General features: G+C 33.4%; 1 protein-coding gene across 1 annotated transcript; it reads left to right on the top strand.

Annotated features, from left to right (window-relative positions):
• Window positions 1-1492: 1492 nt before the first annotated feature.
• LOC132715449 (secretory immunoglobulin A-binding protein EsiB-like) lies at window positions 1493-13786 on the top strand. Its single transcript, XM_060698452.1, has 5 exons — window positions 1493-1693; window positions 3357-3498; window positions 4184-4229; window positions 5516-5602; window positions 12954-13786. The coding sequence occupies exons 1-5, from the start codon at window positions 1523-1525 to the stop codon at window positions 13051-13053; spliced, it is 546 nt and encodes a 181-aa protein (XP_060554435.1). The 5' UTR covers window positions 1493-1522; the 3' UTR covers window positions 13054-13786.
• The last annotated feature ends 1543 nt before the right edge of the window (window positions 13787-15329 follow it).

Raw genomic sequence — 15329 nt, 5'->3', positions numbered from 1 at the left:
CTGTCAAGCAGTTTACCAGTACTAGTTGCCTCCAATTTCGGAAGGAACTGATAACTTCTGTACATATCAGAGCAGAGGTACAGAGTGAATGACCGTAGAAAATTGGTTGGAAATCTAACGACAAAACGAGTGCCACTTAACTCGGTATTGGCATATAAAGATGATCATCAATAGTAATTCACAAACTATCGCAGCAAGTTTAAAACCTATCTGGTTAAATGACAGTTTATATTGCAAATATGGATGTTGTGATAGTTATTTTCAAGGGAATAATTGCTGTCGTGTCTCCGTAAATTCCATGAATATTTAACAGAAACGTTTTCCGTCAGAATTAGAATTAAACATAATTATATGGTGTTTTTTTTAAATTAGATGTCTCGAACTAAATCGTCAAACATCACAAATGCGAACTCGAATTTATAGATTAAAACTAATTCAAAAGGCCGTAAAGCTGTAACTGGCGATCTATTCTTGCCGAATTTGCGACTCTGTACAATGGTATTGCACGGCCGTGCATATATTTTGACGTGACGTCATTAGCGTTATACAAACGTAGTTTATAGACACGCTAAATGTGAGCGTTATACTATAGGCGCGTCAATGAAAAATGATTCTTTTTTTCACTTTAAACGGTCTTTATTTTTGGTATGAGATAAATAGAATTACTGAATTTTTATTCAACTCGTGCAATAAATTCAGTATTGAACTTACACTCATTCAATATCCTCTATTTAAAAAGCAAAAGCTCTGTACAGTCACGTTAACGTTATGTTGGTATTCTTATCATTAAATCACTGAAAGCTGTTTAATAACCGACACAGACACTGTTTGCTTAATAAACTAGTGAGATGGCAGAATGTAAAACGTTCCCCCAACAAAAGATCAACTTCTTTTTAAAGTGACATTATACCCATCTAAGGGTATATAGTATGTAAAAGGGTGAAAGTCAAAATAAGTTTACATTTTGACATGGTTTCTTTCAATATTATTATTCACTTTGCACAAACCATTGTGGCCAATGAAATTTCTAAAAAATATCCATTGAAACTTCAAAGTTACCAGTAACGTTCAATTTATAAAAAGAGTGGGACAGTCTTTTTATATTTTAGGGAAATTTATATTTCATCCTAAACATTTTCCGATATCAATCGTTGGTAAATCACCATTACAACAGACAATCGTATGAAATATATAATCAATTCAGCTCAACTTGAGAATGAAACAAAATGTTAAAGTGAACATCAAAATTAAAAAGGGGAAAAGGAATAGATAGATCTAGGGATCTTATAGCCGATAGAATGTAACCCTGTGCGTTTAAATACCAACATAACTACATTTCCTCATATATATATAAAGCAAAAAATAATTATGTCAGTTTTAATTAAATCTGTAGGCATTTATATCCTGCATTTTCTTTCATACAAGCTCACATGATTTTTCGCGCCAAACGAAACGGGCACCTGCAGTTTCCTTGACGACACGTCAGCGTCCCTCTACGTGGTATAGTATCATTGTTTACAAAATGGCGGCTGCAATGGATAGTGGAATTACAACGGAGAGTGATTCTTCGGGATTACGACAGCGGTACGTGCCGGACACTAATTCCGAATGGGACAGTGAACAGCCGTACGGGGGAAAGGTCTATTTGGCAAGAAAGAAAAAACCTGACCCGCCACACGTGAGGGCTGTCGAGGTAATCAAACTGCATATCTCTACTCTCGATCTATAAATAGTTCTAGATGGCCACATGTTACATTCTATGTTTATTTTAAAAATACTACTAAACTCGTTTAGACTTATATATTGTAGGTTCGGTATTAAGAAGTTTTCATTTAGTTGAATCTAAGTAGGCCTAGATCTACTGCACTCTAGGTTGATCACGCTTTAATAATTAGGTAGTATAAGCAACGCAATTATAGAACCCCGAAGTTCATTGATGCTTGCTAGCATTGGAAGATACTTTAACTGGTAGATTCTATAATTGACACATGAAAAATAGACCTGTTATCAAAATTTTGATATTAGAAGATTTTGTAGAGATTTAGCCTAGTTTAGAATACGTGTAGAATACTGAGAATACGCGATGTCCACTGTATAAATTTAGAGATATAAATTATATCGGGTAGAATTGTGATACATCGATTCATTCATGCTACCTTGCGGCTAGAAATCAATAATTTGTCCCGTATCCTAACTCGTTCCACTGTTTTTATTGGTTTTAAGTCGTAATGTCATTGATTGTTGGCTTTTTATCGATACACCTCATCCATTATTCAGTTCTTAGATATAATATAGAAATACATGTATGTTTAGTGCTTATTTCCAATGTTGAGACAGGTTTTGATGCAGAACTTTTTAATGCTGAAAAATAAAGTAATTTTAGCGTTAGTTTTTAATTTAATTCAAAAAGAAAATCAAGCAATGAATTCTTACCAATTCTTACGCATGTTTTAAAATGAAGGGTTATTATGAAATCGTTAGATATATATATAAAAAAAAATAACTCCAGTACTCAATGTTACTACGTGTAATGTAGGCCTATCATAGTGGGTGGCTGCTAAAATTCAATTCAGCGACTTATTTAAAGCATGTAGATCTATGCTTCAAATATTGACTTTTATTTTTCCCCCTTTGTTTTGAATTGACCAAATATATCTTTTTACGTTCGCTGTTACATCATAACGATATAAACCATGTTTGACCCGGACATTCGAAGAAATAGGCTTACCGATTTTTGCATTTAGATTAACAGCATTTATCTCTCTGTTGAACTATTGAAAAACAAGAACATCCACAACGGCCAAAATTTTGTTATCATTTGTATGAAAAAATCCAAGCCAGTAAATTATTTTACAAATTTCATATTCATGCGGCGTGATATGAGGTAATTATTAATCGTTTGGTACAACACTAAGTTATATTGGATGACTTCCCGGCGGCTCGTCCAATATAGATTTTGCAGCTGTGTGCGAATCCAATGGAATCAGTATTGTTTTTAACACTATGTTTTCAGACCGGAGAAGACACGTTGACTTTAAGAAAACACTTGAAATCAACAGTGCTTTTAGATCGCATTGTATCATATAAATGTATAGTTTGGAGATCTATTGAAAATGTGTGAGTGTTAAATCGTATACCAATACATGTAAAGTGCTTAACAGGAGTGTAGGGATAAACATAGATGGTGATGATGATGATGATAATAATAATGATAATAATAATGAGAAAGATAATAATAAAAATAATGATAATAATAATAATAATAAATGGAGATCACATAGTGCAAGAACTGGAAGCTCACAAGGTGTTAAATAATGATATCTATCTTTAAAAATGTTGTTTCCTTTCTTTTCCAGGGTTTTGCTTTATGTGCCACGATAGTGTTTGCATTTTATGCCTATTTTTATTTTGACAACCTCCATTTCCACGTGACACACGCATACGCACACCTTGGTTACCCTGCAGCTCAACACCAGGTTGGACAACGATATCTTCATGGTATGGTATACCATTTCTGTTGCTCTTTTTTACTGGAGCTGTATACATTTACCATACTCCTTTCTAAGCATTTAAAATCCGCTCCATTTTGGTCTATCCATTCAGTTTATTTTTCATTGAGAGCCGATTTGGAAACATGAAAAATAGTTTTAATAATTAATTATTAATAAAAAAAACCCATTTAAGATCAGTATAAATCTGTCGACTTACTTACTTTTAGGTGGAAGTCGCACACGTAAGAAAGATTACGTGTTTACATAAAATAAAATTGTCGTCGGGTATCCTAAATTTTACAAAGTTTTGTTATGTGTCCGCAGAGAAAGAAAAAAATCGTATATTTTTTTAAATATCGAAATAAATTTCGTGTACAGGGTATCGGCAAAAATTTCTTAAACATAAAAATTTATTTTTTAAGTAATTACATGTATATAGTGCATCAAAATAGCACCATGATATAGATATCAAAATAAATTTAATGTACAGTGTATCTGCAAAATTTTCTACAACATAGAAAATTCAAAATTTTAGAAAATATTTTGTATTAAAAAAGCAATGAGAAAGTGCTTATGGTAACAAATCATGGCCACCTCCGGATATATAGTTGTATTTTTCATGCATTTAATTATTTATCTGCTTTATATTAAAAATATATGTGAAACTAACTTCAGTGATTCTTTTGTTTCAGGAAAAGGGGTAGAAAAACATCACGAGAAAGCCATGGAATGGTTTAGGTAAATTAAATATTTCATATTTTCGTTGTATATTCAAAATGCGAATTTTGAAACGAATTTATAAAGTATTTTTTTTATAAAGTTAAACATTGCGAAATGTTTTCATTAGATAGATTTGATAAGAGTGATCGGATAAGCAATTCTTATGTTAATTAAACAATAACCGACATTGCTATTTAACAAAGAACAAAATTTTACATTTATGCCAATTCTCTAGATTTGTTGTTGTAATCATTTAGTAATGAAGACTGTAAGGGTTGAAATAACCTATTGGCCATTGATGTTACCTTTCTCTTTTGAAACTTAAAATTCATTTAATCTTAACCAATTTGTCATTAGATATTACCCCATCAAACCAACGTATATAAGGCAAAATCTTCGCCCTGAGTGTTGTATGTAGGCTTAGAAAATTTTAGAAAATTACTGATGAAAAAAATGTAACCTTACTGGATAATTTGTGATTAAAACACAAACTGATATCAATTTGAAATACATATGAGCCGTGTCACGACAAAACCAACATAATGGGTTTGCGACCAGCATGGATCCAGACCAGCCTGCGCATCTGCGCAGTCTGATCAGGATCCATGCTGTTCGCTATCAGTTTCCTTACTTGTTATAGGGTCTGTAAGCGAACAGCATGGATCCTGATCAGACTGCGCGGATGCGCAGGCTGGTCTGGATCCATGCTGGTCGCAAACCCATTATGTTGGTTTTGTCATGACGCGGCTCATATGTTCTTACACATGTGCTGTAGCTCTCTTGGTTGCGTGCATATAAATAAAGTTGTGTTTGTTTTGATTTGTATTAATTATATACAGTTTCAAAAACCAGTTAAAGTAATTGAAATCGTGATCGAAAATTTGCTGGAGGTGATGATGGTGTTAGTAATTTACCCCTCCTCCGGCAGTAAGAGGCAGTAAGCCACTTTAAATTCACCAGAGTCCTGTTAGGCCACCGTATCGTTTCTGGGCAGGCTATGAAGTAGTTCATCAGTACAAGTGACTTTATTTTCACATGAAACTGATAACTTCTGTACATGTCAGAGCCGAGTTACAGTGCAAATGACCGTTGAAAGGATTTCATGATCAGTGACAATGAAAATGACTTGCACCGTCCAGGAATCGAGTCCGGGTCGCCCAATTCAATGTCAAACGTCTATATACCTACCGGGCTAACTGGGCGGTTTTTGTTGAACATTTATAACTATCGAATAAATAATGGATAACATAAAAAAGTTGTTGAGCTTGTGTCTGGAATTGATGTATACTGTTGCTATATTCCAGGAAAGCCGCGGACCAAGGACACGCCCACGCCTCTTACAACTTGGCAATCGGACATCTCAAAGGCATGAAGACAGATCTAAAACCTGGGTTAAGTTTCTTTGTTGACTTTTTTTAAAAGTATATTAAACTTCGCTACATTGCACTATCCATTTTAATAATCTCAAACCCGGAGCGTGAAAAATATGCATTGTGATTTTTTTTGGTTGGGTTTAATTAAAGTCGCTCCAACACTGTGTAGGTCGTGTGACGGCTTTCCAGCTTGACGGGTAAAGAAAGAACCACGTAGTACAGTCCCTGGGGACCTTTTGTGTGCAAAAAAGGTCCATGGATAAATGATATACCAATGTAAAGCTAAATGTTTGAAGTTTACAAAAAATTTGGGTAGACATGTCAAATCATGGTACGTTTTGAGAAATCCAAGATGGCCGCCAAGATGGCCGCCAAATTATTGAAAAATGGCTAATACGCAATTTATATGATAAAATTAGTTCTTTTTGTATTTATTTTGGTGCAGGTGATGTTAAAACTTCACATACTATTGGAAAAATATGAAAAAGGGTCCTTTTCCTTTTTCTTATGCATATACTCTTGTTTTCATAGAGAAATTTTGCTAAAAAAGCATGAAAAAGTAACAAAAATCGACATGGGGCTGGCATTTTTTCCTATCAGTCGAGACATAGTGGTGAAAACTAATATTTTTACCATATTATACAAAGACCTTATCAACAACTTACTAATTGTACCCTTATTTTAATTTTTATTGTGTAAGAATGTGAATTCTGACATTCCTAAAGTGGGTGGGGTACACGAAAATTGAGTCCCAATTTCTAGTGAACTGATATATAACGATTATTAAGACTAAGAATAATCAACAAGATTACATTTTAAAATGTTCTTAAGTCTTTAATTTTCTAAAAGGTAGATTTTTATTCTACCAACAACATTAATTGGTTCTGTTGCCATGGCAACAAAGTGGTTAAATGAGAGAAACCCGGAAACGTATGAGGCTTTAGGTTTTATCATTTCAAGCATGTTGTAGAAGTTAATGTCATGATTATGCATTACAGAATTCAGAGTTGGATACATTTGAAACATAAAAAAAAATCATTTCAAATTTCACTATATTTACTTTCCACGAAAAAACACAAATTTGAATTAAAACATCGGTAACATTTTGCTGAACCGTTACTGTAACAATAAAAACGCTTAAAGTTTTAGAGGCAAAAGATGATAATGAAATCTACTCAGAGTTATATTGAAAAATAAAATTTATGCTTGATGTTTGGCCCGATTTGGGAAAAAAAACTTTTCACCATTCTTCATTTATTGGTCATTAAATAATAATAATAAATAACAAATAACGCAAAAAAAAAATCCCACAGATCAAATGTGATAAGAAGGAATAGACAATATGTCAATATGTTGTGATGAAGGACGTCTTCAAGATAATGTGCCATGGATGCATCTGGAAAACCTAAATGATTGTGTTCTCATCTCAATGCAATACAAGCCCAGCTGAAATATTTTAACAGTTGGAGAAACATGGATAAAATCACCATTTTGTATTAGAAATTTGACACTTTCTTCTATTCTAAAAAATATAGAGCAGCATAAATTATAAATCCTGTATAGATGTCTTGTTACGCAAAACAAATAGGCCATATTCCACCGTTACCTCAAAATTCTTTATAAATTATTTTGTGACCTACAGGTCAAACCACCTAATGCTTTGTTATACGGTCAGTATGTCTTAAATGATCATCAACAAACTCCGGACTGTTCATCAAATGGCAGTTTGTCTTATTACCAAAAACAACCCTCCATTTAAACACATTAAAATAGAGAAAAACAGAATCCCTGAAACGTTGTATAGAATCTCAATTGTTTTACCTATACAGTAGGGACGAACTCCAGTATACATTAAGAACAAGCTACAGAAGAATGTACACAAAACTAAAACTTAAAAGTCTCAAATTAATTATACAATATAAGTAATTCCGATATGTAAATAATATTTTTTTTTTGTTACCGCAGTCTCACTTCGTTCTTTAGAAATATGTGACTATTTAAGAAGATGGCGGTCTCTTTCATAATATTATTATAAATCACGTTGAATAGAATTTAAGATTATGTTTATATGCAAATAGTTTTACATAGCCATGTCTAGATTTGTATAATTGTTGAAATTTTATTTATATGTCGTGTATTCTTTTTTAAAGTTTATAACTATGATATAAATTTGTTGATTTTAACGCATTTGAACATGTTATATATATCAGAAAGGCACTTGTCTAAATAAATTTGGTGTAATGATAGATTTTGCTTTTGTTTTCGACTGTTTTTACCAGTAATAAGAAAAATATGTGTTTGTAAAACTTTAGGAGCGATTTTTGTTCCACTCACACAAAGAAGTATGTAAATTGTCGTCACGTAGTAATAAGCTATAACTATATACAGGTAAGCATTCAAATAAAATCTCAAAGACATTGGTAATCAAATCAACTGTTACAGTTTCGTTATTTTCTCATCAATAAATGTCAATAAATCATGTGGAATAACCCGCGGCTGAACGTATCCAAAATTCATATCAGCTTTCTGTTTTAAATAAGTAATTATAAAAGTGCAGTCTTAAAACCATAGTTTCAATGTAATTGGAGATGAGGAAAAACAGCATTTCTCAAATTGTCCGGTTGCATGTAATGCACATGAACACTAGTGTGTTCCAAATTAAAATTAAGTTCAGGACGTATTTGAATTTGGAATCAGGATGAACATATGACTTTGATTTCTTTATTTTACAATTAATTTTACTGTTTTCTTTATTTGAATAAGCCAAATTTCACTTTCTTACATACTTTGTAATTCTGATTTGCCTTAAAAGATGACCAGAGGGTGTCAATATTATGAAATTATGCACGGAGGGAAACATATTAGGCTTTCCTCAGTAAAGCAGGAAAGTCGCCACAAAGCCTTTTAAAGTGTTAATGTGACGTAAAATAGGCTATATTTGATAACATTTGACAGAAATTTTGTTTTGTTGTTGTTTTTTGCACAAATCGGATTATTGTATATCTTAGTCACAGAAGGAAGTTAAAAACAGAAATGACAATGTGTAATGTTTTCAAATATTCCCAGAAATAAATAAAAAGATCTTGAGCTTTTATATGTATGGCTTTTTAAGATGGGACTAAACCAACATTGTTAATTGCCTCCGCGTAGCGGTAATGGGATTATAGGAATGGACTCCGTCTGTCTGTTCGTCAGTCCATAACACTTTCGTGTCCGCTCCATAACTTTTTAACCCCTGAATTTTTTTTGAAATAACTTAGCACAAGTGATCACCATAATGAGACAATATGCAGAGCGCAATAATTGGGTTGCTATCCCCAAGTTCAAGGTCACACTTTAAGGTCAAATGTTAAAAGTCTTCATTTAATAATAAAAAGTCTACATTTCGTGTCCGCTCCATAAATTTTTTAAAGCTGTAAAGTTTTGAAATAACTTGGCACAACGGATCACCATTACGACACGACGTGCAGTGCGCAATAATTGGGTTGCTACACGAAAGGTCAAGGTCACACTTTAAGGTCAAATGTTAAAAAGTCTACATTTCGTGTCCGCTCCAATATTTTAACCGCTGAAATTAAAAAAACCATCTTGGCACAATTGATAACCAGTATAAGAACATGTGCAGAACGCAAACATTGGGTTGCTACACCAAAGGTCAAGGTCAAATGTATAAAAATCTACATTTCGTGTCCCCTCCACAACTTTTAAACCTATGAAATTTTGTTTAAATAGCTTGGCACAATTGATCACCATTATGAGACGATGTGCAGATCGCAATAATTGAAATGCTACCCTTAAGGTCAGGGTCACACTTACAGTTCATATGTTAGAAAGTCTACATTTCGCGTCTGTCTCTAACTTTTAAACCTCTGAAATGTTTTTAAGATGAATTGGCAGAAATGATCAACATTATGACACCATTGGCAGAGCACAATAAGCAAGGCACAACCCTGAAGGTCAGGGTCAAACTCAACGACCGCTGTATAACTTATTGACAATTCCAAGGTTTTAAAAATACTTAGCACAATGATCCCCACCACGATACAATCTACAGACCTCAACATCCAGGTCGCTGCAACCAAGGTCAAGGTTATATGTTCTCCATAACTTTTTGACTTTATGGAAGATTTTAAATAACTTGGCACAAATATTCGCCATCGTGAGACTATGTGCTTATGATATGCATGACACAACATCAAGGTCATGGTTGGTAAAAGGTCAAGAAGTACACATTCATGTTTCTTGCGAAGCCCCGGAGTAAACTTTCTTTACACAATGTAAATATAGGAAAAACATGAAAATATTCTTCTCCATAACTGCAGGACCTAGTATAGAATACTATTAAATTTGCTTAAATCACGACCTTGTGGTCAAAATCATTTATGCCAGGGGTCACTTCAATTTACATATAAGAAAAGCTAAAAAAAATAACTTCTCCCAAACCGATGCCTATAGCTAATTAATTCTGTTGTAGCCTTGTATAGACCAGTAAAAAATTTATTCAAATGAAAATTTAACCCACCCCTAGGGTCAACTTATTTCATATGGAGACACGTAGGAAAACTTTTTAAAATCATATTTTTCCAAAACCAAATGCCCAGATCAGATTAGATTTTGGGTTAAAAGCATTGTCAAAAAAACCTTAATTTATTTTTCAAATCTTGACAATCTTGTCAAAGTTGCCCTAACCCCAGAAGTCATTTTACTTTGTGTTATAAAGAAAAGGCTTTGAAAACTTTCTTCTCCATAAATAAAATGCTTTGATATTTAAGTGTGAAGCATTCATTCTATGACCATATCAATTTATGTCACGATATAAGTCATATAATAGCAATAATACACAATACACTTCTAAGCTTGGTAAAGTCATGATCCGTTTGATTATAATTACCTTTCCCAAGGGTCAATTGATTTACATAGTCAAACTTATATATAAAATCCTTTATAAAATCATCCCTTTAACCCCATTGTTTAGAGCATGTGAAACAATTTCTAGAAGACTTTTACCATGTTTCTTCAAATCATGAAAGGGTCGGGTCTGAGTTATACGCCAATTTCAACACTTCTTTGTTGATAGCTTGAAGGTTGGTTAAAGTATCTCACTTTCATGGATAAATAGCCAGAAGAGTAATGAACAATTTCTACTAAGCTACGGTACTAACTGTTTTGACAGACAAATGACCGTAAAACTCAATGTCCGAGATCAATTGCTGTCAGTGGAACAAGAGACGCCTGGATTTTTACATCCGACACTCTCCGTAAAGTGCTAAGTTTGCAGGGATCAAATAATGATCATGAGTCTGGATTAAAACAAGAGCCGGTTGAACCAGGTGATGCTCCTCGACTAGGTTTTGGACACACGCCCGGCGACTATATGCTCCCCCATAATTTTTCAGGGAGCATAAAAATGGCCCTGCCCAGATGTAGATTTTTATATAAAAAACTCTTTGTCAGAAACCACAATGGAAGGCCATTTGGTTGGAAGAATTGTGGCCCCACTGGTATAAGGTGACCTAGAATTTAAGACCTCGTGACTTACCTTCTTGCTTTGAAGCTAAAGAAATTTGGATAACAGACACAATATGACATGCCAGCTGACCTTAATCTGTTCTAGTGACCTCTTTGTATTTTGATTGTAAAATTTCAGATGCAGAATTATACACTGAGATCAGTTGCCCGGGAATTTTATCTAGTGCAAGTTAGAATTACATAATACAAGCTACAACCAAAAAGTTTGAACTCAACAATAAATTCGATTGTCATTAAAATATGATGTTGGTTGACCTAGAATTTGAACCAGTGACATATTTATTTCTCGTTTTAGATGCAAAGTCTTAAATTTTTACCCTATGTACAGTTTCAAACATTTGATAATGTTTATATACATTTCTACCTTAAGACTGCCTTTTACTTATTATTATCACCATTAATTTTACTTATTATTATCACCATTAATTATCCTTTCCAAACATAACAACATAACAACATTCACATCTGACATGACCTTTTCCTATGTATAGCAGTTTGAAAAAAGCAAATGCATGATGCAAATTCTTGAAATAAATTTATTCATCTAATTTCAAAATATCGGCAGCCCGCTGTTATCTGTTTTGATAATGTGCTAGAATTAAATGTGACTTCTTTTAATGTTACATTTTTTTCAATTTGTTACCATGGCATTGTGCACAGATTATTTATCTATAAGTTTGTGTCATTCTTAACAACATGCTTAAAATGCTAAAAGTTGAAAGTGTCATACGTTTCAGGTATGTCTTTCATTTTACTTCTCCGTTGCCATGGCAACAGAACAAGTTGAATATTGATAAACAAAATATCAGTCTAAGTTTCTTAATTATCTATAATTTAGGTACATGCCAAAGTGCAATACATGTTGACTATTCATAGTTTTAATTATCACAACAAACCAGTTAACAAAATACTGAGACTTAGTTTTCGTTACCCCACCCACTTTAAGAATATCAGAATCTACATTCTATTACAATGAAGATAGAAAATAAGGGTGATATTAGTATGATCTTGTTCAAGTCTTTGTAGTATATGGTAAAAATATTCATTTACATCGCTATGCCTTAGCTGGTAGGAAAAAATGTCAGCCTCATATCAATTTTTGATAATTTTTTCATGCATTTTTTAGCAAATTTATCTATGAAATTCAGAGTATATGAAAAAAATAATGGAAATGCCTCCATTTTCATATTGTTCCAATAGGATGTGAAGTTTTAACATCACATGTACCAAAATAAATACAAAAAAGAACTAATTTTATCATATAAATTGCGTATTAGCCATTTTTCAATAATTTGGCGGCCATCTTGGCGGCCATCTTGGATTTCTCAAAACGTACCATGATTTGACATGTCTACCCAATTTTTTTGTAAACTTCAAACATTTAGCTTTACATTGGTATATCATTTATCCATGGACCTTTTTTGCACACAAACGGTCCCCAGGGACTGTACTAACGGGCGTTCCGGTCTGTAGCTAGATAGCTTCCTCGACTGAAAGAATCCCACGTCGTGCCACAGCGACGAGTGACTTTAACCACTCGGTCACGGAATACCTTATAACTAAATGAATGCACAAGAAAAGGAAATAAAAGGTCATTTTAAAGGTGATAATGGACAGTGAACTGATATTGCATTATCTTTATTCACTCGGTATGAAAATATGTAATTTACGTGCAGTGAAGCCCTGATTTTCTATATGTGACTGTCTCGCAACTTCATCTGAAGTAACTGCGTATTTAATGTACCCCCTTCAATTACACTATCTTTGTTTTAGCATATGCGTTTTCATCATGTTATTGAATTCTTAGTCTTATGAATATATATAAATTTACTAATTCCAGAGAGGCACATCAATTGATTCACCATGCCGCTTCTAAAGGTGTAAAACAAGCTCACAAAGTGCTTGAAAATGTGTGTTCCAGGGGAGGCTGCAAAAACTGATTCGGAAAGGCTAACTATTTTCCGGAAATCTTTATTTTCAACGAATTTCAAGTTTGGAAATTTAAATAGTTGATAGTAATCATGCTTTCTTTAACGTACTTGTTTCCAGACTATGCTAATGTCATTTAAAACCTGTACAATAAACTCGTTAAAATTCGGCAGATTCCGTCACTTTCAGTGACAATCATGGTGACCGATACAAAACCTTGGCAGCTCGCCAAAAGCCCATATAAAATGATCACCTGTCATAAATAATAATTAACTTTCGTATTTTGAATTAACATTATTGATTGCTTAATTATTGATAGTACTGTTACTTCGTGATAATCCGTCCATATCTTAAAAGTTTTTTTTTATGCAAAAACAATAAATGAGCCGTGTCATGACAAAACCAACATCATGGGTTTGCGACCAGCATGGATCCAGACCAGCCTGCGCATCCGCGCAGTCTGATCAGGATCCATGCTGTTCGCTTACAAACTCTTTTACAAGTAGAGAAACTGATAGCGAACAGCATGGATCCTGATCAGACTGCGCGGATGCACAGGCTGGTCTGGATCCATGCTGGTCGCAAATGCATTATGTTGGTTTTGTCATGACACGGCTCAAATGTATATCTTTTATATTCGTATTGTTAACATATTATGTATTATGTAATCATGTTTGATAAATTTCTGTTTAATAGTTTGTAATGAGGAGTCCTAGTTACCTTAATGAAAAATTTTACTTCAAATATTCTTGTTTTTATTCTTGTATTGAATTAGATTATTTTCCTGGCGCCGGATTAATTGCCCTCGCTTTTATGCAAATCACTGATGAAATATGAGGGCATATTTTAATATGTGGCAATAACTCACTTTTACCATGATTTGCACGTGAAGGTTCATGTATAATATACCGTTGGAAAGATTATTGATTTTTCTAACCAGCACGATTTGCTCGTGCAATTAAATTTTAGTTTGTCTTTTAATACTGGTTTAATGTACTGGTTGTAAACATGACTGAGTTGCATTGTGATTTGATAGTGTTATTGGGTAGATGCTCTTCAGAAATAAAAACGGATCTAGATTTAAGTTATGAAGAAACTGCCTTTCCATATCTTACAATTGCCAGGTGGGTGTCAATGCTTAAGGGAGGTAGAACTAATGTTAAGGATGATCCGCGCCCTGGGCGGCCAATTTCCACTACCTCTGAAAAAGACATCAGCAGTTGATGAAGATGCAAGGTATACAGTGGAGGAGATAAAGTAACACATCGGGCCCTAGGGCCTTATAAGTGTTTTCCATCTTGAAAGAAAAAAAATAAGTTAAGGATTTACTTACTTCAAACCAGAAAGTGGAGCAGATTGAAAAAGCCTCGGCTTTATTGACTAGGTTCAAAGATCGAGACTCTAGATGCCTGAGAGAAATTGTCACATAGGATGAAATGCGGCTTTATTTTGAACCCGACAATAAACTCAGTGAAACATTACCGCTATATCTTTTATAAATGTTGTTCCGTCATAAAAATAATAAAGAGTAATTTCTGTAAATGGCAAAAATACACATATACTAAAAATTAATTTTAAGCAAAAAAATATATAAATAAATAAAAAAAATAAAAAAGAGAAAAGCAGAATCCCAAAAGAAAGCCAAACACGGCAAAAATGAAAATGTAGGCTCGGTTTGATTGAGCCTGTTCATGGACGGTACTGGAAAGTGCAAGTTACCGTCCACGCCCCTAGCACCGGCTTAAGCAGAATTCAACATTTAACATTTTGATTGTTTTTTTCTCTTTCTTTTATATTATAGATTGTAGACTACAAGTAACATTAACATACAACTTAAACAGAAACATAAAGTATTTTCGTTTATAATATTCATCCGTATTGCTTAATCATGTGACGCAATGACTGGAGATAGCTAAGTTTATCGAACAAGGCTTTATCCAGCACATATAAGCACACAATATTGACAATAGCAAGATAAGTAGTATATATTTAGATAGAATATACATGATATGGTGTGAGCTATGCAACTAAAACTCAGTCATTGAGGTAATGCATACATTATTATGAACGGAATCGATTTTAGAAATCCAGATATGTTACGTGTAGTTGCATAAATCTATTGTAAATTTTTTACAATTATATCTAAAAAGAAATTAGATTTTACCATATAGCAGTTTTCGAGCACAGACACTTCTCCGCCCCAGAATATAAAAAACTAAAAGTATTATCTATTACAAGAATTAGTTTTCAATTTTTTTTATATTAGTATGAGACGGTTAAGTGTCCA

The sequence above is a fragment of the Ruditapes philippinarum genome, unplaced genomic scaffold (genome assembly GCF_026571515.1).
Source record: "Ruditapes philippinarum isolate M1 unplaced genomic scaffold, ASM2657151v2 ctg3889_1_1_1_1, whole genome shotgun sequence".
Taxonomy (NCBI): Eukaryota; Metazoa; Mollusca; class Bivalvia; order Venerida; family Veneridae; genus Ruditapes; species Ruditapes philippinarum.
This window is presented reverse-complemented; position numbering and strand designations above follow the sequence as displayed.